The sequence below is a fragment of the Glycine max genome, chromosome 11, assembly GCF_000004515.6.
Source record: "Glycine max cultivar Williams 82 chromosome 11, Glycine_max_v4.0, whole genome shotgun sequence".
NCBI lineage: Eukaryota > Viridiplantae > Streptophyta > Magnoliopsida > Fabales > Fabaceae > Glycine > Glycine max.
The window spans coordinates 16,957,915-16,984,692 of record NC_038247.2 but is presented as its reverse complement, the minus strand read 5'-3'; the positions used below and the strand labels follow the sequence as shown (position 1 = coordinate 16,984,692).

The 26,778-nt window shown below is 34.4% G+C and overlaps 4 protein-coding genes across 5 annotated transcripts; 2 read left to right on the top strand and 2 right to left on the bottom strand.

Moving 5' to 3' along the window:
* Window positions 1-6,905, bottom strand: LOC100805946 (cell division cycle protein 48 homolog). 2 transcript variants are annotated; one of them, XM_003538103.5, is made up of 10 exons: window positions 6,643-6,905; window positions 4,387-4,518; window positions 4,124-4,289; window positions 3,813-4,041; window positions 2,543-3,309; window positions 2,215-2,436; window positions 2,031-2,102; window positions 1,670-1,951; window positions 1,117-1,476; window positions 1-545 (listed from the first exon to the last, which is right to left on the bottom strand). In XM_003538103.5, exons 2-10 carry the CDS (start codon window positions 4,413-4,415, stop codon window positions 252-254), a joined length of 2,421 nt encoding a protein of 806 aa, XP_003538151.1. In that variant the 5' UTR covers window positions 4,416-4,518; window positions 6,643-6,905; the 3' UTR covers window positions 1-251. The 2 variants fall into 2 exon arrangements, with proteins under 2 accessions (XP_003538151.1, XP_040862955.1); XM_041007021.1 differs by having other exon boundaries at window positions 4,387-6,905.
* A 4,537-nt stretch (window positions 6,906-11,442) lies between these two features.
* Window positions 11,443-12,376, top strand: LOC102667608 (auxin-responsive protein SAUR50). The gene has a single exon (XM_006591060.4). The coding sequence runs from the start codon at window positions 11,522-11,524 to the stop codon at window positions 11,930-11,932; it is 411 nt and encodes a 136-aa protein (XP_006591123.1). The 5' UTR covers window positions 11,443-11,521; the 3' UTR covers window positions 11,933-12,376.
* A 1,911-nt stretch (window positions 12,377-14,287) lies between these two features.
* On the bottom strand, window positions 14,288-18,052 carry LOC100809491 (ABC transporter F family member 1). Its single transcript, XM_003538110.4, has 5 exons — window positions 17,527-18,052; window positions 16,681-16,754; window positions 16,373-16,583; window positions 16,048-16,282; window positions 14,288-15,517 (listed from the first exon to the last, which is right to left on the bottom strand). Exons 1-5 carry the CDS (start codon window positions 17,734-17,736, stop codon window positions 14,460-14,462), a joined length of 1,788 nt encoding a protein of 595 aa, XP_003538158.1. The 5' UTR covers window positions 17,737-18,052; the 3' UTR covers window positions 14,288-14,459.
* Window positions 18,053-22,702: 4,650 nt separating this feature from the next.
* LOC112998361 (uncharacterized) lies at window positions 22,703-26,122 on the top strand. The gene has a single exon (XM_026124319.1). It carries the CDS (start codon window positions 22,703-22,705, stop codon window positions 26,120-26,122), a length of 3,420 nt encoding a protein of 1,139 aa, XP_025980104.1.
* Window positions 26,123-26,778: the final 656 nt, after the last annotated feature.

The window sequence follows — 26,778 nt, the reverse complement described above, 5'->3', positions numbered from 1 at the left end:
TAACATCCAATAAATTGTATTAAGTTGTTAACGTTATACTAGTAAGTAGTAACCCACCACACTACAGTACTGAAATCCAGGATTAGGCATGCTCAATTATTTTCCAACATAATCCGAATTTCATCCATCATGTGTGTGTGTGTTATACAAAATCCAGTACTACTAATGTTGGCTAATTAATGTACGAAAAGTAAAAACTGAAAAAGGCTTCGCAGTTCCGAGCTAGGTGTGTAACTTTAAATAAACAAAACCTAACTATAGAGATCATCTTCATCAGCTCCACCAGCAGAAGTTGCAAAGGGTTCAGATCCTGCGGTCCTACTCACAGCTGCAGGAAAATTAAAGTCACTTCCAAAGCCCCTGGATTGCTGTAAAGTCTGAGCAAATGCTTGGTATTTGCGTATATCAGCATCACTAACACTCCTACGCGCATACTTCATTGACTCTTCAAAATGAGCCGCCTTGATCTCTGAAACATCTTCCCCCTCCATGTCTTCATCCATAGCCTCGGGGTTTTCTCTTCTCTTCCTCTCATGCTCTATGTCCTGAAAGAAACCAAACACAAACATAATGATAAGAAACTCGTTGAGCAGGAATAAGAAAAGAATCAGAATCTTGAATCGAAAAACAACTCAGTGGTGTGCCTCACTCCATTCCAAACCAATTCATTCACACTATATGATCCAGTAGACCTCAAATTTCGGAGATTTGCGATAATTAATACATTGACAACTTAACTATTGTCAGTAAATGCAAAAGAAAAGGATGAATTGCTATCATGGCCTATACCTCCTATCCAAAATGTGATTTTCTGAATCAATCATCGGATAACGAAGATTGATTAAGCCTATATTAATTGACCAATTATCACAAATATACAAATTTAAAAAGGGATTGTTGGTCTGAGCAAAATGCTTAACAGATTAATTTGAAGTGTGTACTTCACTAGTGACTGAAAGCACCACCAAAACACAGAAGAACAATGGAAAGACTAGCAAACAAGCCTTCATTAAGTTTTAAAAGACTTCCTAGACAGCTGTAAACTGGCAACATAGATCCTTGAAAGTTCTAAGAACTAAAAGAAAATTTTATCGATTCACCTAACAAAAAACGTACCTTTTCTATGTTTTCTCTAATAGCATATTTGCATGCTCTTTGGCATATCTCAGTTATATCAGCACCGCTAAAGCCTTTAGTATACTCAGCTAGTGCTCCCAAATTAACATCTTTTGAGACAGGTGACTTTTTCATGCAGGCCTTGAAGATTTGATAACGGGACTCCTGATCAGGAAGAGGAATGTAGATCAGTTGATCTAGACGACCAGGCCGAAGAAGTGCTGAGTCAATGATATCAGGTCTGTTGGTGGCCCCAATTATGAACACAGTCTTTTTGGCGTTCATGCCATCCATTTCAGTCAGAAGTTGATTCAGAACTCTATCAGCAGCTCCACCAGCATCTCCACCACTACTTCCTCTCTGCAACAATGATAGTGTGTGTGCCCCCACACACAAAATTATAAAGGTATTAAATAACATTCAAAATATAACTTTGGCATATGGGATAATTGGAATATTTTACAAATGTGTAAGCGATAATAAACACATACAATTATAACTCAATTTAATATCAATTAATATGACAAACTAGAAATATGTGACAAAAATAGACCTGAGTAGCAATGGAGTCAAGCTCATCAAAGAAGAGGACACATGGAGCTGATTGTCTGGCCTTGTCAAAAATTTCTCGAACATTGGCTTCACTTTCACCAAACCACATAGTGAGCAATTCTGGGCCCTTCACACTGATGAAGTTAGCTTGACATTCATTAGCAATTGCTTTGGCCAACAAAGTTTTTCCACATCCTGGAGGACCATAGAAGAGAACCCCTTTTGACGGTGACATACCAAACTTCTCAAATTTTTCTGGGTGCTCCACAGGATATTGAACAGTCTACATCCAGAAATGCAAAATCCTTTCAGATTAAATTGATATAAAACTAAGTAAAAACGTTTAACCAAGAATAGCAGACCTCTTGCAGCTCACGCTTGACATTCTCAAGGCCTCCAATATCCTCCCAGCTGACATTAGGCACCTCAACAACCTGTCAACAAAGATTGCTAATTAGGGGAAAGAACAGCAAAGACAGAAAGCCTCACCAGCTAAATAACAATTTAAATTTAAAAGAATTAAAAAGAATAAAAAAAACTACTAACAGTTTCTCGTAAAGCAGATGGATTGCTTGTTCCCAAAGCAATATGGAAATGCTCATTTGAAACTGCCATAGAATTCAGTACTTCAGCATCAATACTCTCATCTTCCAAATCAATGACATCCATCTTCTCCCTGATGCATTGTAGAGCAGCTTCAGTGCAAAGGGCAGCAAGGTCAGCACCAACATATCCATGAGTATCTTTTGCAATTCTCTCTAGATCAACCTACAGTAGGAGAACCAGTACAGTAAGTTAGACATACCAAAAAATGATAAAGAAAAAATCACAAAAATCCACCAACAGAAATGTAAGTTAAGCATGCTGAATTTACATTATCTGAAAGCTTCATGTTTTTGGTATGTACGCGAAGGACTTCAAGTCTTCCAACTTCATCAGGAACACCAATATCAATTTCCCTATCAAATCTACCAAACCTTCTCAATGCAGGGTCAATGCTATTTGGTCGATTTGTAGCTCCAATAACAATAACATGAGCACGAGATTTCAATCCATCCATAAGAGTCAAAAGCTGTGAAACAATTCTCCTTTCGACTTCACCATGTGTCTTCTCCCGCTTGGGTGCAATAGAATCAATCTCATCAATAAAGATGATGGAGGGAGCATTCTTTTCAGCTTCTTCAAATGCCTTCCTGAGATTACTTTCACTCTCTCCAGCCAGTTTAGACATAATTTCTGGGCCATTAATACAAAAGAAGAATGCTCCAGTTTCATTAGCAACAGCTCTAGCTATCAATGTCTTACCAGAGCCTGGGGGTCCATACAGCAAAATTCCTTTGGGTGGTTTCACACCAATTGATTTAAAAAGTTGTGGGTGTCTCAGTGGAAGCTCTACCAACTCACGAATCTGTGCCATTTGCTTCCTGACACCGCCCACATCATCATAGCCAACCTCATCTAGCCTTTCTTCGTCCTCTCTTTTCACAGGTTCCCCCTCACAGAATATTTCAGTGTCTGGAGCAACCACACAATACTCCCCAGGATCAGTTTCAATGACTTTGAACTCTACTCCTCTCATTCCTCCTCGGACAAGAAATAAATCCCCCTTTCTGACAGGACGATAAGCCTCCAAGAAATATGCTGCAAATTATTTTAAAAAAAAAGAGTTAAAACCTTAAACAACACAGAAATATTCAGTGAGGAGGCGCCAGAATCAAATTCCTGGAACATTAATAACCCCATACCATCTGTTCCAATAAAAACAGCCAAAAGCAATTAATGTGGAAAAAACATAATGGTATTATGATTGGAAGAGCTCATTTGAATTTGCACTCTGATTTTAGCTTATTCTAATAATTTCTTCAAAATAACTTATGAAAACAACTCAACATATGAAATCAATTTAATCTTATTCCCTCTCCAATTATAAAAACAACTTATACATAAGCACTTACACGACAGGTGCTAAATCATTGCTTTTTACCCAGACGCACTCATAGTAGACAATAAAACTTCTTTATAACATCAACACGAATTTTAAGTAATGTACAACAACTAAAAAACAAAATCTTGCAATAAAGTATTACATATTAATAATCATTAAGCACACTCAACGTTTTAATAAAGAGGGATTATTCACTCACGTTTCAAGTAAGCATCAAAGAGATTGCCAGTGACACCTTCGATGGTATCATCAATGGGAAGAATGTGGACGCGCTTCCCATACTTGACATCAGGGCACGCATGCACAGAAACAACATCTCCAAGACGAACCCTCAAATTCGACCTAACAACTTTATTCATTCTTATCTTCGATTCTTCACAATTATCGTCTGCAAGAGCTATGCAAACCGTGTCCTTCCGTTTCTTCCCCTGCATCACAAATCCCATAACAACAACAACATTAATATTAATAAATAAATAAAAACCTAGAATTTTTGGAATTGAGTGAAACCTTGATGAGGATGGTGTCTCCCCGAAAAAGTTGGAGTTTTTCCAACGTTTGAGGGTGCATGGCAACCACCGAATTGTCATCGTTAACCGCTTCGTCCACGACTAACCGATTCGGCGATTTCTTCCGTTCAAGAATCGCAGTGGAAAAATCCTTCTTCCAAGATTTCCTGAAATTCATAAAAAAAGAACCAAATTCAAACTTTATCGTATGGGTATTCAGCATTTTAGGGGGGAAAGAAGAAGAAAGTTAACGAGTTGACTCACGAGTCGGAGGATTCGGCTTGGTGAGACATTGCTTGAATGGAAGATCAAAGAACTTCACGATGATGAAATTGAAACGAAAGCAAAACGCAGAGAAGTGCAGTGGTGAATGGGCATGTGAGTCTCTTCTTATAGCTTTTGTATTGGGAATTACGAATCAATTTTTTATCAAATCCAATATTATCTTTCAATCAGAAAACATAATTTAAGTAACAAATTAGACCACTACAAATAATGTATAATTATTTAAATGAATTATTTATTCAATTTTATGAATCTTATAACATTATAAATTTAACTACTTTATACAAAAATTCATTCTTATATTAATGTTGATAAAGTGAGTACTTAATTTATTGTGTCCTACAATCCATTAATTTAAAACAAAAAATCATATCTTTTAACCTTAACAATTTTCAAACAAGTCTACTGGAATGCCACATCATGCTCTCTAAAAGTAAATTTTGTTGAGTAATGTTGTTCATCTTAAAGAAATCCTTCTCAGCAACAACATTCAAAATGACCTTATGATTATCATGTGTTGTCTTTTATTGATTTATTTCTTTTGGTTATATAAATGGCATTTTTACGGATTGATCATGACTCAATTAATTATTAAATTTTGTTTTATTTTATTAACTATCAAATTAAAAAAAATTAACAAATTTGAACTAAAAAAGTCGATTTATTTTGATCGACATTTGAACCAAATAACATCTTATTTTTATATTTGAATCAAATGACCTTTTGCCTTAAAAATTTCATTTTTTGCACAAAAAAAAGACTTTTCCCTCAAACAAAATTGCAAACACTACTGCCTCAAACCAACGTATCATCCCACGATCACTAACCACTTTCTTAAGTCCAATGACACATCAGGCCTAAGCACCTCATAAAATTCAAGGAGATTATTTTCGAGCTTCTCAATTTTATTTTTTTTGTCTTCCAAAAAATAATTTTCAAAATTATGAGAATTAACTTTTATATTTCGGAACTTAGTTTCTAAAATAAATAAAAAAACACGAAGGTGAAGAGAGAAAAGAGAGATACAAATAGAATTTCCCTAAAATCCACTTTGCTAAGCAAAAGGCCATTAGCAATTTCTACAAAACCGAGCCACGGGGCCCTTCATGAACCCATGCGTGAAAAGGGTTCCAATAGCATAGAATAATGGTTATTGGACTTGTAGTGCTTCTATGACTTGGGGGTTAAGCTCATTATATGCACTGTATTGGACAATTATTTAACACACCTCATTTCTACTTGGTACATCTTTCACACTAAAGATTGTTATCCTAAACGGACAGAAATGCCCTTCACCTCTTCCCTACTCTCACAATTGGAATTCTGCAGCCACCTCACCGCCACTCTCCTCCGTAACACCCCACTCACCTCATCGCTTGAACCCCATTAACTTAATCGACCCTTTCAAACCTCAAATCACTAGGGGTATTAGTGGTGTGGTTTGGTACAATTTTGGCTTAAAATTAGTCTAAATCAAACAAGAAAAGAAAATTAAGTGTGATGTAGTTTGGTTCAGTTCAGTTTTTGCAGTTTGAAAATTCTGCTAGTGAGTATTGAAAAATGCTTAAAAAGTTTATTATAGTTGGACAAAACTTGAATAATAACTAGTTCAACAATCAACGGTATAAATGATCAACTTAAACTTTCAAAAATTGAATAATATTCATTCAACTTAAAATTAACCATTCAACTTAAATAATAAACCATTAAACTTAAAAGTAAAAACAATATGTAATACTTGTTTCTAAGTTCTAATGACTAAACTTAAAAAAATAGTAAGTGTTATTGCCGAAGAGAGATGTCGCCACAAACATAGAGAGGACCGCATGGAGACTAATTTCAGGCTTTTAGTTTAGGATTTCACAAAAGAAGAGAGTGAGAGATTGGAAGTTAAACATTTTAGTCTTAGATTTAAATTGAGTGTAATTATTTTCGTTTCACATAAGCTTAAAATTACATTGTCATTTATGTATATGACTATACGAGTCTTATATTAAACTAATGAGTGCAGTTTGGTTTAGTTTCCGCGTGCCAAATTGAAAACCAAACCTAACCGAATTGCATGGGTTGGGAAAAACAAAAACCAAACCTAACTGATGCCTTCAATTGTTTTGTGGTTTGCAGTTTTTCAGGCCAAATTTTGGTTTTACACTCGGTTTTGTTCAGTTTTGAGCACCCCTACAAATCACCTGGCAAACCAAACACAAACCCAACAACATAGTCAAAATCACTAACCTCCAAACCCAAATCGAATCACCCAAACCAGCAATGACAACGGGGGTTGTTATGATTTATCTTGAATCCCTTTTCTCCTCTAGTGTTGTCGCTTGTTCTGATTTACATGAAGATTCAACTTTTCTTTTGTGGGCAACCTAGAGGCATTGCAGGGTGTTTTTGGGCTTGGTGGGTTTGGTGCAAATGGGTTTGGGTGAAGGTGGCGAGGAGAACAGGAAGGAGATGATGTTAGGTTGTGTTGGAGAAAAGACATATTGATGAATCTATAGTTATATTTTATTACATATTGGTAAATCCATAGTTATATGTTGATAAAGATTGATCAATCTTTAATTATATTAGATGAATTATGAATTAGTCATTCCATAATTATATTTACAAATTTTAAAATGATGATCTATACGTAATTCATCTAAAACAATTACGGAATGATTAATCTGTGATGTATATGTTGTTATGGATCGGTCAATCTGTAACTAAAATTCAAGAAAAATATTATAAAAAATAATAAGCCTGCAACATAGTGATTACATACCATAAAGTTATAATAAACAAGAATATTTATGGAATAATAAAATTTATGAGGTGCACCAACCAAAAAATGAGATGAATTATATAATTTTCAGTTGTATTGCTCAACACAAATTTTGGATATAATGTTGGGTGCATCATTGTGGATGTATCTGTTTGTTAAAGATACGATGTTGCATCTTTTGGATCAATTGCTATCACAGCAAGTATGTGTCTAGAAATCCATTCGCTTCAACATAACCTTAATTCACCCTTTATATTGTTTCTATCTTTATGTTCTGATTGCTTGTGAGGAGAGAATTAAAGTGGAATAAAATAAAAGAATATTAATTTTAAAAGAAAGAAATATAACAGAAACAAAGTTAAATGTTGAATTGTTTGATACTTTGATGGAAGAGAAATAAGTGAAAATAATGAAAAAATAAGATAATAAACTTATAAAAATAGGAAAATATTGTTCTGCCCCTTCTTACTTGATAATTAATGTTATACTATAATAACTATGAGTATTATATTATTTCGTCAATCAATTTGATACATTTTAAGGACCGTTAAACAATCTTCTTCACTTGATATATTTTTCCTCAACATATTATTATTACATAATTAAACTTAAACTTTTTAATAACTATGAGTATTATATTACTTCAGTCATTACTTTTTAAAATTTAAATTTTGATGTAAGAAATACACATCTTAATCGTTTTTCAATTTGGTTTATTTTATAAACAAAATGAAAAATAGACAAGGATGAGATAATTTAAATATTTGAATTTAATATTATCATGTATGATAATATTATTCATTTTTGCGACAACTGTTTTTAAGAATCATTAAATTAATTTCAAATTGCTTAATGATGTAAAAATATTTATAACAAAATTACATGAAAATGAATATTTTTCCCACAATTTATGTTACAGGAAAACAAAATATCAATAGCCTTTCATCACTCTACATCCTACTGACCAGCTATGATACTTATATTTAACCGACAATCTATTTATACTTAATTACTCATCAACATTTATGATCAGTTTCATCAGAGAGATTAGTTTGATTGATCAGCTATCAAACAACTTTTCATATTAAAATCACGAATTGTACTATTGTAGATAGGTTCAAAACTCCGACCACAATAAAGTTCTGCCACAATCCTTTTTAATTGGTGGTTGACTATAAATATATGAGAGACTTGTTTTTATTTTTGTTATTGATAATATAGGCATGAAATACTTATCAATTTTATTAATTTTAAATTTTTTTAAAGAGTTTAATTGACTAATTTTAATAAAAAAATTCTATTAATTATATATATATATATATATTTAATTCAGAAGACAGACTTGAACTTAATATTTTATAAAAAAAAATCGAGTAGACCAATCACTTATGGATTATGAGAGACTTGTTTAATCCACCAACTATCAAACCACTTTTCATATTTAATCACTGAGTATTGTTAAGCATCGAATTCTGACCACAATTAATAAACTTCTACCATTTTATAGTCGATTAATTATAATAATTATAATGATCTCTGGCTAAAAGTGTGTGCCTAGTCATTATCATCTGTCTTTTTTGCTGAATGGCACTTAGCACTAAATCTGTCAAATCATATGTTATATTTATTATAATTATATTATTTCAAGTTATATATAAGGGAATTCCTTTATCAAAGTATACAGATACTTTTTTTTTGGGTGAAAAAAAAGTATACAGATATAATCTTTAACATTATATATATTTCAATTTCATTATTGTAACAAACTAATTTTTGCTTATATCTAGATAATTATTCTAAAATATATTTAGAGAAGAAAACTAATAGAACATAAATAATGGTTTGTAATTAAAAATGTCATTTTCATATGTTAAACTATTTTTATTAAGGGTCACTAAATATTTCAGGAAGAAAAAATAACACTCTTCCATATCATCTTTTCCGTTTTCCCCAGACAATCATTTTTCATAAAAGGAATCATTAACAAGTTCTTTTTTGTTGGTTTTAAAATTTTAATATTTATTTTAACTTTTAATTTCTAACTGTCCGTTTACATGTCTTTTAATGATCAAAGATGCATTTTAATAATAAAATTTTATTTATAAATTAAAAAATAATATGTCTAGATAAAAATTATTTCAAAAGATATATTATCTTTTTAATCGACATATTTATTTTCATATAGTTATATCACGATTCACGCATGAAAAATACGGCTAGCATCGTTAAAAATATCTGTACTTTTGAGATATTTTTTCGGGATAGCGTGTGACATGATTCACTTAAGAAATGTCCCACGATGGTCCAACGAGACCTGAATAGATTAATACAAAGTTCATGTGCCATAGTATTGTTATTTGCAAATTATAATCACAACTAATGCTTAATTATATTTGCACGTCCTCGGGTAGTAAGTGATGATTCATGATTTCGTCTCCAATCTTGCTTAATTACCTTTGCTCATATCATTAGTCATGTAAGAAGTTTAACATTTATCATCATTTTTAGTCACTTAATCATGTCATATAAGTATCTTGAGCATATTATCTACAACGATTTAGTGAATAAGTAAAAATTAAAATCTTGAGACGTTTAACATTCGTGGTTGAAAGTGGATACTAGTTCATCAACGGTTAAAAATTATCGTTAAAATCCTTCTAAAACATTATTGAAAGTTTTTTATAGTAATAAATGGTCAAGATAATTAAACTCCCTTCATGTGGTTTGACTTTTCTTAAATATTTCCTGTGTATGTCTTGAATCTTTATTGGCTAAAATGTGTGTCACCTCTTTTAATTTTTGGTTAAAATCAGTCTTATTCTCTAAACTTTTTTTTTTTACTGCAAGACACAATAAATAATGTCTCATTCTCTAAACTTTAAAAAAATGGTTTTAATCTCTCTTTTTTTTTATAATTGGTGAATTTTGTATCACTTAATTTATAGAACTTAGGATATTAGGGTGAGAGATGAGATTTACCAATTATAAAAAATATGATGAACAAATTATTGTTTTCAAAATATATGAATTAAGACTATTTTTAACCAAAAATTAAAAGATCTAAATCAAAATTTACCTATTTTTATTTCTTATATTCAAATTTTACGTTTATGTTGGGCATTGTTTATTTTTCCCTCTGAGTTGAATGTTCATCTAACATGGGAAAGTGACAAGTTGATGGGGAAGAAACTATTGTACTTATTGAAGTCCTTACTTATTCATAATTTCGGTCAATTTTTACTTAACATACGATGGAGTGTTAAATTTACGAGACAAAATTAATAAAACTAGATATATAATGTATTTTGTTTTTCCTTTTCAAAAATTATGTTTGAGACAAAAGTTATTTGGTCAATAGATCAAGATTTTTATTTTGTTGTTCATTTTTCTTTGATCAATTAAATTTATATTGGATTGGAATGTGCACGTAATAATTTCAATTGCAATCCAAACATGTATCTAATTGTTCCAAAAACATACATATACTTTCTAGTTAGCGGGTGGAGGGCCATGTATTCTTGCCATTATCCAATAAATTTTAAAAACTTGTTTGAAACCTGCTATAAACTATAGGTAGAACAATTCACAACTTCACGTTAAAACGCACCTATATATACTTTCTGCCTAATATATAAGTAAAATGTACCTGCCCCACGGATTATTTTCATAGACACGGTCCTACATGCTCCATAATCTTGAATCATTAAAGAAAGTCGTAGAGAGCAATAGAGGACCACGACACTCGTGAAGGATTGGCATTATATAGGAAAAAAAAAAGTCATAAAGAAGGATTTTGTTGACCAATTAATATCTCTTTAGAATATTATTTAAGAAATTAAAAGAAAAATATTTAATGTAAAGATAATAAAAGAGTGTAAAAATCATATACAATATAATTTTATGTATTTTAATAAATAAATAAAATAATTTTTTAATCATTACTCTAAAGATATTTTGTAAAGAGTTGGTTAATCAATAAATAATTAGGAACAGGCAGATACATGACATGACATGACATCCACAAGAGACGTTTCTTAGTAAATTAAAGTTCGACAACACTGCACTCTGCGCCCGCACATGCATGCATGCACTAGTCTCATCTCATGCATGAAGATTTTTTAACCACGAATCAGTGACTTCTTTCTACCACATCTCTCTTTCGTGTTTGGTATGTGTTCAACATGATGTATCTGCCGTCCAATATTAGTCTTTTCCTCCTCCTCCAAGTTCTTCTTCCACCACCATGCACACACACTATAAATATAACTTGAGTCACCTATATCAAATTGCTCAAAAAAAAGAAGAAAAAACACCAAAAATCCAGTAGTAGTACATAAAATCGCGATGGCGGAGCTTAATGTAAGAAGCAGCAGCAGCAAAAGGAGGGTTTTAGGTGGTATTTTGAAGTTGAAGGGTGTGTTGGAAAAGCTACAAAAGAGTATCTTATTTCGCAGAAATAATAAATCAAGTTGTTCCTATTGTGGAGAATATGATTATGAAGAAGGAGATCATAACACAGTGTGTGTGCAAGAAGGACATTTTGCAGTGATTGCTGAGCATGAAGAGGAGATCACAAAGAGATTCTTGGTGCCATTGAGCTGTTTAAACAACTCAACATTCTTGAGTCTATTGGAGAAAGCAGCACAAGAGTATGGCTTTGATCAACATGGTGCACTAACCATTCCTTGCAGGCCAAGTGAACTTGAGAGGTTGTTATTGGCACAGCAATGGAAAGAAAGAGGGAGATTCTTCTGAAACTCCTGCAACAAAACCGTGGCTGCAAACTACTGATATCTATCTATTGCCGGGACTAAAAGAAAAAAACAAAGCTACTGATATATATGATATGAGCCTATTACTAAAAAAAATAAGATCTTATTAGGATATGTTTTTTTTTTCATTAAAAAGATTGGTTCAGAGGAAGACACGTCCCTGCAAATTAAATTAGGAAAGAGGATCAGTCTCAACGAGGATTTATGTATGGTGGAATCAAATTCAACTCACATCTAAGATGAACACAAGACTCGATCAAATGTGTCAACCCTTTAATATTAGGAAATGTTTATTCGTATAAGTACAAACTATGTGCATTTCAAAAGGTACTAATACCAATTCCATAAGTAAATCAATAAATTATACACATGTATGTATAATATTCACTTTATAAGTTATATGAAACTCACAACATATGACTTATTGATTAAGATCTTGTTATTTATATTTTGTTACCCATTCTATTTATATATATATATATATATATATATATATATATATATATATATATATATATATATATATATATATTTTATCTTCAATATATTTATTTTTAAAAAAATATATAAATCTTCATAAAATTAATTTTTTGCAATTATAAAATTTAATACAATCTTAAAATTATTAAATACTGACTAATTTATTATATGATTTTAATGTATAAATAATTGTTTTTTATTAGTTGAGGATGAAAAGATATATAGGTACTCTATTAAGATTTAAGATACCATGCATGTTTTATAGCCATTATAATACAAATGCTAATGTATTGGCCAAGAGGTACATTTATTGCTAATCAGAAAAAAGGAAATGATGTGATCGTAACAGATTATATGATGAGATTTGTATGTAAAAAAAATTATTACTAGGCATGTTCCCCGCTAGAGAATATATAAGAAAAACGGGTTTTTAAATGTGTTTGGTTTTTATTTTGAAAAACTATTTTAAATTTTGGGGAAAAAAACTTGTTTAGTACATGAACAGAGAGTTAGATTTTGATTTTTGTAAGGTTCCTTTTTTGAGATCTCGATCCCATGTGCGAAATGAAGGGATGAATCCATGCCTGCAGCATGCATGGGCATGGCACACCGACTAATGAGTAATGAGGCGTGTTATATATATGACTGGAACATGAAGAATAGACCATGAATTACGAGAGCAAGCAAGGCTATCAGTATAACTAACGACAAATTCATATATGCATGCGAGCACAGAAGCAACAAAAATATCTAGTTTCTATTATTGATTTTTAAAACATTTATTTTAAAATTAAATTTAATAGATTTTTTTTGTATAAAAAAATAAAACTGACTTCATATGGCGCTGAACGCGAACACATCGTTTTACACAACAAATTTCTTTGATTGGCAGGTTGATAATGTCCAAGGTCAGCATGTTGCATGTAACTAATCAAGTCAGATCTCTCTACTCTAATATTATGTATGGCACATGCTAGACAACATGGATGGAACCTCCTGCCACGGTTCCTCTTGGAGTGATGGCTACCCCGAAAAAAAATTACATCATAAAAATGTGTATATATTTTCTTAATTTGCTCCCCTAATCACATAATTGACTACCCCAAAAAATTTATTATCAAATAAATTAGTGTTAGAGAATGTGTTTTAACATTTTCCTTCTTATATTGCCCCTCTATCACTTAATTTATTTAGAAAAAGGAAAGAATAAAAAAACCAATTTTTTTTTAATGTTATTTAAAATTATATTTTATTTAATTTATATGTGGCCCCCTCATAAAATTTAAGCTACCTCGGCCCCTGCTGGCAGCGCTGGGCATTCAAGGTTACTTTTGGCAATTTACCATGGTCTTCAAAAAGCTTGGAAAGATGGATTTTGTGACTCTGATTCAGCTATGGCGTTGGAGCTTTATTCAAAAGCATCGTGACATTTTTCTCCGACACTCTACTTTGATTAAGCTGATTCGTGAGCTTATGAATATGGATTAGAAAGTTCGATTGCAACACACTCTCAAGGAAGCTAATGCCTGCGCATATTAGTTAGCCAAGTATGAAACAACTCATGAAGATGTCTTCCTCAAACTGGACAAACTGTTCCACACAGATTTCTCCTTTATGCTTGCAGACATAATGGGAGTCATGCATATTAGATCTAGCTGTTTCAGCTTTCGTTTTTTTTGTGCCTTTCTTTCTCTTTCTCTTTCTCATGTATCAAAAAGAGCAAATACGGTTTCACTGGTTGTGGAGTGAGAAGAGATATAAAGGAAATGAAAAGGTAACAGAGAGGAATTAACGTAATTATAATACCACAAATAATAATATTCTCGGTTGAAATAGTTCATTTGTAGAATAAGCTTCGTTTCCTCAAGGTGAAATCCCATTCATCCACGCTTGTTAACAACCAGGCAAATAAATGATAAGCACAAGAAATAGTAACTAAAAAAAATTATTACGGATCTCTGCTCGAACAAAAATCATAACCTTTTAATGTAATACTACTACACACCGGCAGCATCCACACTCGTATTGTTTCAGTCAGATAAACCCGCCTTCGACTTTAGATGCGCCTTGAATTCCATAATGTCACCCTCCCATCTGGTCACAGATTGATTAGCACATACCCATATCTCATGCGCCACCTGATTTATGAGCCTAAAATCATGGCTGACAAGCACCAAGCCACCGTCCCATTCATTCAATGCCTCGGCCAACGAGTCAATTGTCTCAATATCCAAATGATTAGTTGGCTCATCCAAAAGAAGCATCTGAGGCTGTCTCCAAGCTAACCAAGCAAATATCACTCGGCTCCTCTGTCCATCTGACAAGTTCTTCATTGGCATCACCTGCGCTTTACCTGACAGCCCAAACTTCCCAATCGCCGCCCTCATCTTCTCTTCCTCGTTTCCAGGGTATTCTTTAATCATAAACTGGAGAGCAGACATTTCCATGTCTAGCTTTTCGGCCAAATGCTGGTGATATTGTGCAATTCGAAGATGATTATGACGTCGGACCATGCCATCACTAGGCATCAAGTCACCTGTCATTAGCTTCAGTAGTGTACTCTTCCCAGCACCATTGGGCCCAACCAGCGCAACCCGAGAATCTAAATCAACCCCAAAGTCAATGTTCTTGTAGATGAGATTATCAGGAGTATAACCAAATGACACCTCAACAAACTGGAGAACTGGAGGGGGAAGTTTCCCAACATCAGTAAAACGAAATACCAAAACTTTGTCTCTGACCACCTTCTCTGCAAGTCCACCACGTTCCATTTTTGCCAGTGTTTTCTCCTTACTCTGTGCCTGGCGAGCTAGTTTAGCCGAACCATGGCCAAATCGGGCAATGTATTCCTTCATTGAGGCAATCTGCTCCTGCTCCCACTTGTACTGTTTCATCTGGTTCTCTTCTAGCTCAGAACGTGTCTGAACATATTGATCATAATTACCAGTGTAGAGCTTCAGTTTTTTGCTTTGCATGTGGATAATATTTGTGCAGACACCATTAAGAAAGTCCTGAGAGTGTGAAATCACAACCAGAATACGTTCAAACTTCTTCAAACTCTCCTCCAGCCACACACAAGCTTCCAAATCTGCAAACAGATTTTAAAAATTAATATATGTACAAAGTTATTCCAGGGAACAAAGATGTAGATGGGAATTTCTCATAATGAAAAAGTGGAACAAAATGCATGTCATTTAATTTGAAAGTAAGACAAGGCAATAAAACAAAATGATAGACAAGAGGGGAGGGTTGAATTTTTTTTCATAATATAACAAGGGAGCACAAGTAATAAACAATGATAGGATGCAAATGATTGGGTCTGGCATTCTGATCACATATCAAACATGTTGATATGACACATCCACTATACTATCCAAACTGGAAGCAATCCAACCAAGGCAACATCTACAATCCTATCCAATGATTAGAAAGCATTTGATATGATCATTGCATTTATTTGAGACATAACTCAATCAAATAACTAAATAAAGCATCGTCAGGACCTATAATAAAATATCAGGTTATCCAACAAATTACCACCCCAACCAACTAATGCATAAGACATATAAAAATTATTTACAAAAACAAGAGGAACTCTTTCCAGGGCAGAGAGTATACCAAGGTGATTGGTTGGTTCATCAAGTAGAAGAATGGTTGGGTTCATAAATAGAGCTCGCGCTAATGCAATCCTCATTCTCCAGCCACCGGAAAAATCACGTGTCTTCTTTGCCTGCATTTGCTTGTCAAAGCCAAGACCATGTAAGATTTCAGCAGCACGCTTTTCTGCAGTGGCTGCATCTAGGGCATCCAATCGTTCATAAATGCGTTCAAGGGATTCACCACCTCCATCATCCTGGAACCATAATCACTCATTCAAAGTTAGCAAGCCATACAAAATTGTAAAACAAAGGGGCAAAATCTAGATGCATAAACTTAAACAAACCTGTGCAGCTAAAGCTTCTGCTTCTTTCTCCAATTTCAATCTTTCTTCGTCACAGCTTATGACAGCTTCCAATGCAGACATATCAGAGGCATCAATCTCCCTGGTTAGATGATATATGTCCATGTGGTCGGGAATTGGAAGTTCCCGACAACCGATGGCTGTAAGCAGTGTAGATTTTCCACAACCATTTAATCCGAGTAAGCCATAACGCCTGAAAGAAATTAAAAGCAACCACCACAATCAATAGTAAAACTTCCAATTATGATTTATAACATCCTATCTGGACCAACGGGGTAATGACAACAAACCTTCCATAATTCAGCTCCAATTCAGAATCAACAATGAGATCATGTCCATGGAATGTGACGGATAGAGACTCTATCTGTAAGAATACACCAATGCATCAATACAAACAGATCATTTTCAGCATTAACAAACAGTCATAATTAATATGGCAGAAATGTCCTTTTGATGCGCAACATTACAATATCACCTACCTTATTTGGTTACATTCACAAAGGAGAACCAATATATGTGACCTTAGCAACAAGGAAGAATGGCCATGCTACAGACCCAGCTGCCCGGCTAGGCGCGCACGCACGCTAGCAACAATAAGCTACAAGTAAGACTCACTAAACCGGGAATGTCTACCACATTCTAGAAAACTCACACATTATCAAAACAAATTATGTCTTCTATGAGGATGCAAAGCAAACAAGTGAGTCAATAAACTTATATATCTGCAACGAACTCGGTTCTAAAGAACTTATACGCTAAACCGGATTAATAATTAATTATAGAATATCCAATGCTTTCTTCTTAAAAAGCGAGAAAAATATCTGCTATGACCTTGCAAAGCAAGCAAGCCTTTCAATTTTCAATTGAGAAACTAAGGCAAAATTTCTCTTAGATAGAAAAAACAGAAGAAGGAAAATCATTTAGCTAAATTGCTAAAACGTTATACTGTCTGGCAAGATATTTTCAATCATTAACAGAACATTTTAAAAAAAAATATGGCAAAAGTTAAATGTCTCTATCTCTATCGGATACACGATTCATCTTAAATAAACTATTTATTTTTAATTGTTTTTAATTATTTAAAAACGAATCGTATATTATTCGATAATTCCCAATTTACGGTTAGGGTTACTTACTCGAATATCTCTGGAGAGAGGATGCGAACAGAGGACGCCGGTGCAGGTCCGATCCGAAATCTGAATATCGGCGATTCCGTTGGCGACCTTGTCGGCGGCTTTGGAAGAGGTGGCGGCCATAACGGCAGCGGCGGCAGCTTTGCCACCTCTCTTGGCGGCGGCGGCGGCCTTCTTCTGTGCGGCCTTCTTCTTGCTGGCGTCGGACACCATCTTCGATCTCCAACGGTGGATCGGAAAAGAGAGGAGAGAAAAACTGAATAGATCTGGAAAATGAGCCCTAGGGTTTGGCACTACACGAACCCGAGCGAGTGCTTAGGGTTTCGAGATGAGTTTTGAAGGAGGGTAGTTAGATGTGGAGGGTGTGTGGGGAAAGTTTGGGATATTTATAGAGAGGGAGAGGGGGGGTGTGGGCTTCTTGCGCTTTGGTTGCGTGTTGGAGTAAGTAAAGTCAAAATTATAAAATTTGTGTTGGCATAGCACTACACCAACAAGTGGTACTCTGTGTGAGGTCTCTCTGATTTTATGTAAAGTGATAAATACCACTGAAGCTGCTCCTTATAGGCTTCCTAGCCCGTTCTTTTGATGGGCTAATAAGCCCAAACCTTTCTACAATGCGGCTATTGCTTTCTGCACTTCCTTTATGACTTCCGGAATGCACCTCTTTTTTGTCTTCCAGAATTACCTAACCGGAAGGTAAAACATATTCTAGAGTGAGTGCAGGAAGTACCTACAATGCTCATGTTCGTTTAAAGACCAAAACCGGCCCCGTGTGTTATCGGCATAAACAAACTAGGGGATTTATTATTGAAAAATTGTGATGAGGAAACTAATTTTTGTAAAGCAGTTAATTTTTTATACACTACAAATGAATAAAAAGTAACTAAATCAAGTAAATTAGTTTCATAATATATACAAAATAATTTTGTAATAAAGTTCTTTTTATATATTAAAAAATTCTAACATTTGTGTGAGAGAAAAAAAGACAATTGCACTAGTGAAACAGAAGGTTGTGAGGGAGAGAAAAGGAGATGAAAGAGGAAATGAGAAATGCTAAGAGCACACTCTTAGAAACACTTTTTTGAACACATCCACTTTTTATTGGTTGAAATTCATTAAAATGATAAAATTTTATGGATCTCAAATCATATTTAATGATTATCTCCTGATTTTACTATTTTGAATAAATCTTAACCAGTTAAATATATATTAGAATGAAAGTGTTTAAAAGAATGTCTTAAATAGTGTGTTCTTAGCACTCCTCAAGAGTATTGAGAGAAATAAAATGGATAGGGAGAGTTAAGGAGGTATTTTCTATGAGAAGGAAAGAGGGACAATGGTATTCTGGAAATATTAGAAAAAAACAAATAGAAAAAGATAGGGTGTGAATAGAAAATATAGGTGTAGAAAAGAAAGGGCTACAAATTTCGACCCTAAAACAAGTCTGATTTTGTTTTGACCAAAAAAATAGCTGATCCATGTTGGCAAACCCAAAAACATTGATCTGTTTGTCGAAGTATAGTAAACAAGAGGCTATATTTTTGTTTTTGGTGAATAACAAAATGTATTGGAGATACTTTTGGATCCTACTGAGGCTATTTAAAGGGAATTGATATTGGTCACTATTACATTACTATTGGCCCTATCACTTTTTAAAAATGGGATGAACTGCCTCTTCTAATTTTCCCTCACTTCCCATGTTTTCGGTTACAACCATATCATAATTCCATTGTGTTAGGGCACACAGAATTGTTGTGATTGCATTATGTTTTTTTAAGTCAAAATAAATACTTTAACAGAGACATATTTTTATTAAGTATTTTATACACACTTTATATGAAAAAAAACATTTTCATTATAATACAAGGGGTGCATACAAAATATAATACAAAAGCATGTTTTCCTACCAAATCTAAAACAAAAATATGTTTATGTTTTATATTTTACTCGCGCCCTTACACTACAATGAAGACGTTTATACAAACGGAACTATGATGTCGCCCTTACACTACAATGAAAACGTTTATACAAACGGAACTATGATGTCGTGGAACCATTAACAATAGTATTGGGCCAATATCAATTTCACTGTTTAAAATATCAAATAGGGTTGTTAAGCCTAATGAGAATCCGATAAATTACCAAACCCAAATCGCCAACTAGAAGATTTGTATTTTTTTTATTAGTACTAGAAGACTATAAGATTTGTATTGTTGCTCTTGTTAATATCAGGGTAAACCTTAAAAATTATGTTTGGAGAGATGAAAAGTGATTGAATAAATTAAAGTGAAATAAAACAAAATGATATTAAAAGTTATTATTTGAGAATAAATAAAATATAATTTGATGAAATCTATTTTATTTTGTTCTATTCAATATCTTTTTCATTTTTTGTTTTCAATCTGAGGTATGAGATAAAATTTTATTTCATTTTAAAAATATTTAAATAATAAAATAATAACTTGATTTGATTTTTCTTCTTCTTATTTGATCACCATTAAATACTCACATAACTATTGTATTAAATAACAGTTTAAACGTTTACAAAATATTTTTTTCTTATTTTCTCCAAAAATCAGAATCTTTGCTACCATATTTTGTTCCCACTGAATTCAGGGGAAAAAAGAAGAAGGAATAGAGCAAGATTAGACGAAAGAAAATGACATTTTAGAAAGGTTGCTAGTTTAATTTGCTACTTGCTAGATTCCTAAAGATGCCCAACAAGACCTTTGTAACTACAATATAAAGGATTTTTAACCACCATTATTCAGTGGTCACAATATAAAGTCTATTCTCTGGTAAAGAAATCTCAAAAATAAATATTTTCTGATTAATAATTATTAATTTATCAGTAATATAGAATTTTATACAACAATTACTTGGGATATATCAGACTTTCCAATACTTTTGAGTCCACGGGGTACTGCTATCTATAGTCTTGCTTGTTACTTCAACAATATTTTTTATTACATTCTCTTTTTGGGTTCATCACTAGATTGTAAAATCATGCTAGACGGTGAAGGGAGTATATATGGCAGATGCAAAACATCATTTCTATGAAAATCTTGCAGGTATATATCATTTGAAGAAATTGGGTAAAATATTTCTTTTGTAGTGCAATGCCCAAAGAAGAAAAATTCAATTATGGTCATTTGCTTCTTCTGCAGGGAGTATGTTTTTAATTAGAAGATAAACTCACATGATAGCACTAGCAATTACATGTTAAATGTGCAGTTCTCTTTATAGCAGCATAGAAGCTTATAATTTTTTTTTGATAGGCAATATATATATTAAGGAATAATAATATAAGCTTATAATTGTATGGACAGGACAGACGTAAATACAATCTTCAATTTGTATAGATTTTTCATTTGAAAACATGATTTAAAGAAGAAAAAAAATGTATATTATATATGCACGCGCTTCATTGTTAATGTTATCTTCCATTGTTCTTCTTGACACTTAGCTTCATGTTAGTTTGATTCTTTCCTTCCTTGGAGACTCTTGTGCATTGGCAGTACTGTTTTGTCATGATTTCGTGGAACTTTATTTGCTTCAGAAATCTTTTATGCTTTTATTATTTATTAATTTACGGCCATTCTTCAACTGACTAAGCATTGTTCATATATTTGAGTTTTGTTTTTATTATCTCATCTACTTTAACTTTTGGTTCCAATGCACTTTTCATTTTTTGCTTTAGCTATAGATAACTATTAACCTTAGCTTTATTACGATCTTCGTCATTGTTTCTGTCTTAGATTTTATTTTTTTTGGTGAACTGTTTTTGTCTTAGATAATCCTACTTGCATGCAAAACAAATTAACTAATTACACAGTGAATGTCTCCGTCTAGAAATTCAAATGACAGGACAAATATTGTCGATGATACCTCAATTGCTAAAAAAAATCTCATATGATTGTATTATGATATTTGACTATGTATTTGCATTTGTTGATGAGACTAAAAATTATACTCGTAGATTCAAATTATTCACATACAAATTCTTATATCAATAAGAAAATTCAAACTCACGCCCAAATCCCATTCTTACTAACTTTCTTTGCATAAAGAGTACCATTGCACGTCCCAGTACTGCTTATCACTGTAATATGTTTTTTATTTTACTTTTATTTCTTTGAAAAGGTCATTTTACCTGTTCAGTCACTGTTAGCCCATATTTTTTATGAGCTAAAAATATGCTCTAAATACGAATTTTGCCAGATTCTGTTCGAATCAAAGGGAAAAAAGAGTCTATTGAAAGGGATTCACAGGTTCAAGGAAATATTTACTAAGTATAAGGCTAAGACAAGAAAGAGGGCTTCGAATCATTGGGCGAATCGAGCTGGCGTATGGTTGAGTCGAAGTCGAGGCAGCAAGATTTCTAGACTTAGCGCAATTTCTGACAAAACTTCACAAAATCAGTTCGAGTTCGAGCAATGTGGATAACCGTTCTAAGGAGCAGTTATGTGCATGCAAGGTGTACGTAGCAGGACACTTGGCATTAGGATAGTGTTCGACCGTTAGGACAGTTTATTTTCGAATGTCTATATATAGCAGTTTTTTAGTCAGATTTCAGGGTCGCAAATCATTTCTACAAAAACCTTATATACTCAAAGTATCCAGCGCAGAGAGAAACGAGTACGCAAGGAGAATGTATGTTTGTGAACCATTTTAAGTTTCTGTAAACATTACATTTCGAATGCAATGCAATTTACGCTTCACTTTATAATTTCTGTCTTTTAAATGGTTCATTCGATCGAATGAACTCGTTGAGCCTTTTAATTCTGCAATTTACCTTTCCCTTGTCAATTTACTTCCAGCATTTCGATTCTTTCAAAGAATTTTACTTCCTGTAAGTCTCAAACCAGTGAATGTTTGTTGCAATGATGAACATTAAAGGCTTTACATTTAAAGCAAACACATAAATGACATGCTCCTGAGATTCACTAGTTGGTCTCGCAAGCAATTAACTTAGACTAGCGGTTGTTTACCAAATTACAGCGTAAACAAATTGGCACGCCCAGTGGGACCGGTCAATTGTGTGTTTCTGCTTTAAATTATTATTAAAGTTTTATTCAGTGCTGTTGATTTATTGCACTCTTAATTGTTTTGATCTTGTATGCATTTAAGAAGTGGGAAATCTGTTCCACACTTAACAGAATTTAAAACTCGTGCAAGGATGGCTAGACCACCCCCAAGTAATCGAAACAATGACCTTCCAAATATGGAGGGGCAACCAACGCAGACATCTGTCAGTAATGCCAATATAAATTCTGGCATAGGAGCAATTCCTGAACAAACTGTTGGCACGATAAGTTCGACCGCTTCGACGGTTATGAATCAGACAGGGGTAACTTCTCCCATGACCAACATGACGTTGGCAAGTTCGACCACGTCAGCGTCTGCTTTTGCCCCATGGAATAACCCTAGTTCAGGGAATCCCAGTGGAAGTCCCTTTCGACCGCTTCAAAACCCTCTATATGGCATGCCTACATCTTTGATGGCAGGGTTGCAAAACTCTCAACCAAATATAGAGAATCTTAATATGTCTTCTCCATCAGGGTCTGTAGCGGGCAATCAAGGTAGGGTAATTCCTCAACATTTAACCAATACATCTGTTTTGTCACTCAGACAACAAATGGATGAAAGTAACCATGATATGGTTAACATGTTAACACAACAAATAGGAACTGTCATCAACCCCTTAATTCAAAATACAAATGATAGTTACCAAATGTTAACAAATCAAATAAGTCGAATTGCTGACTTTTTTGGGGCACCTCCCATACAGCAACCACCAATTCGACAGATCCAAATACAGGCGCCTGTCCAAGAGATACAGATGCCTAACAATCCAGGGATGCAAATGGCTCAAACACCACAACCAGTGGCACGCATAGAGCCACCAGCCCAACAGGTCGAACCAAACCCTGGTATAGTATTGGTAAATAGAAACCAAAATGCTGATGAAGTAATAGGGAATATTCAACAAAACCGTTTCGATAGGCAGAATAACCTGGCCCAAATGGTTGAAACAATTTTAGTACAGAATGGTTTGAACTTGGGTTTACACAGGCCCAATTTTGTGTCTCCATTATCTGAGTTTGTGTTACAGACAGAGTTACCAAGGGGTGTGAAAATCCCTAAGTTTACTAAGTTTGCAGGAGAGACAAATGAGTCCACTGTCGAACACATTGCTAGATATTTGGTCGAGGCAGGGGACTTGGCTAATAATGAAAATTTAAGAATGAAATATTTCCCTAATTCCTTAACTAAAAATGCTTTCACCTGGTTTACAACCCTTCATCCTCATTCCATACATAATTGGAACCAATTGGAGAGGATTTTCCATGAGCAATTCTATATGGGACAGTCAAAGATAAGCCTGAAAGAGTTAGCCAGCGTTCGGCGTAAGGCACCCGAATCGATTGATGATTATTTGAACAGATTCAGACTCTTAAAGGCAAGGTGTTTCACCCAAGTCCCTGAACATGAATTAGTCGAAATGGCTGCTGGTGGCCTAGACTATTCGATTAGAAAGAAATTAGATACCCAGTATTTAAGGGATATGGCTCAATTGGCTGATAGAGTTCGACAACTCGAACGATTGAAGGCTGAAAAGGCTAGAAATTCTAAGTTCCACAAGAGGGAAAAGGTTGCATACGTCGAAACCAATGACAGTGACCAGGAGTTCGATATTATTTATGAAGATATCGAAGACAATGAGGTTGATGTAGCCGAATTAAAACCTGGACCTCCTTATGTTTGTAAATTCCTTAAACCTTCCAATGGAAAAAATCCTGTTGAACCTAAAAATGATAAATTTGTGTCTAAAACTTATACATTTGATATAACTAAATGTGATGAAATATTTGATTTATTAGTCACAGATGGCCAGATTGTTGTTCCTAAGGGCTTGAAAGTACCCCCAGTCGAACAACAGAAGAAAAGGGGTTATTGTAAATTTCATAATTTCCTTGGCCATAAAACCTCACGTTGTGTTCTTTTCAGGGATTTGGTTCAAAAGGCTCTCGACGAAGGGAGGCTCAAATTTGGTGAGAAACCAAAGGTTGTTCAGGCAAATGCTGAAACATCCAAGGCAGCTGAAACTCTCTATGCAGAACCCCAAGAAATAATGATGGTCGAAACAATGGAGTTGTCTCAGGTGCAAGTTCAGGGCATATCTGAAGAGGATTACAACGAACAAATGAAGGTTGTGTATCCTCAGGCTGAGGAGGATTTAATTGATTTCTTGAACAGATGCAAACTCGAAAACAAGAATGTGATGCTCTGCCCTCGCTGCAGTGCAGTATGTGATAGGGAGGCTACTGAGGGCCTCAAAAAATACCAAGTTGTTAACAAGGGGGCAATGCAGAACCAACGTTTCGATAAAGGCAAAAGAGTTATGGTGCAGTCGAACACTAATCAGAAGTCTGGTCGAAGGAATACTTTCGCTCCTCCTGGTTCAGTTCCGGTCGAAAAATGGATGCACCAGGGACTCATAAGGTTCAACAAAGGGGCCATGGAAGTAGGTGGTTCGAGTGGAACGAAGCAAATTGGCCCACAGGAGGCTAATAGATACTCTTATAGGAACAATTACAGAGGAAAGAATCCTATGACGAGGACCCAATGGCGTAGGTTCCAGCGTCAGAAAAAATTGGCCCAACAGAATCTGCAAAAGGGCCAGTATAAAGAAGTATCTAGGAGGCCAGTAAAAGAGAGACTCCTGCCTCCAGTGGATGAAGATAAGATGGAGGATGAGGATTTACTGGGTTCTGAACCAGACTTTGATGTCATTTGTGTGGTATCTATCTTGCCATCTGAATATGATGTCCAGTCTGAAGTTACTGAGATCGAAAGTGAGTTCGATCATTTTGATATGGCTGACCCAAAGCCAGTATGTTACTATGTTATGAACAATGGCTGTGTGGAAGAACAATTAGCTTATTTCGAAAAGCCAGATTTTCAGATGAAAAGTCATCTCAAACCTCTTTTCATCAGAGCAAAAGTTGAGAATATTGGAATCAACAAAGTGCTCATAGATGGAGGAGCGGCTGTTAACTTAATGCCTCGATCTATGCTCCACAAGATCGGGAAACATGACACTGATCTATCTGCCCACAACATTGTGCTTTCGAATTATGAGGGTAAAACTGGCTATTCTTTGGGAGCCATTCAAGTAGATGTTGCTGTAGGCAGTATAGTTCGACCAACTCTATTCCTGGTGATACAGTCTAAGGCTAATTTTAACTTGCTATTAGGAAGGGAATGGATTCATGGAGTTGGGGCTGTGCCATCTACCCTCCACCAGAAACTCATTATCTGGAGGGAGGATGGGATTGTTGAAAATATAGAGGCAGATCAAAGCTTCTATAAGTCAGAGGTTGATAATGTTACTGCACGAACCTTTGACAAAAAGTTGGCTAACATAGCACCTTGTGGTGACAAGGAGGCTGTTGTCGAATCAAGTGACAATGTTATCCACTCTGTCAAACTCCATCCTACCTATGGGTTTATATGGGAGAGGGAGGAAATTGATGCTGTTCCCTCTGAAGATGGAGTCATTCCACCAACTGGGTGGAATATATATGAAGATTAATATGACTGAGGCCACTGCATGGGCCAGAATTACGGCTTATATGGCCGAAAATAGACTAAATACGGCCTTTGAGGCTGAATCTCAACAAAATATGGCAGTTGAAGCCAAGATCGAAGATCACGAAAACAAAGAAACAAAGGATCGAAGACTTGATTGTATTTATGATGATGAGCCGCTGGGTTTTGAGAAAAATCCCATAAGTGAGGTGCCAAAGATGCAGGCTCAAGATCCTTTGGAGGAAATCGACATTGGAGATGGCTCGATAAAAAGGCCAACCTATATCAGTGCCAATATCACCTCAAGTCTAAAAGAAAAACTGGTGCTTCTTCTTAGAGAATTTAAAGACTGTTTTGCTTGGGATTACCACGAAATGCCTGGGTTAAGCAGAGAAATGGTCGAAATGAAATTACCGATTAAGGAGGGAAAAAGACCAGTAAAACAACTACCAAGAAGATTCGCACCAGAAATCATGTCCAAAATTAAGGAAGAGATCGAAAGGCTGCTAAGGTGTAAATTCATCAGATCTGCCAGGTATGTCGAATGGTTAGCAAATATAGTCCCTGTCATTAAAAAGAATGGAACTCTTAGAGTATGCATAGATTTTAGGGATTTAAATAATGCTACACCTAGATGAATATGCTATGCCAGTAGCGGAA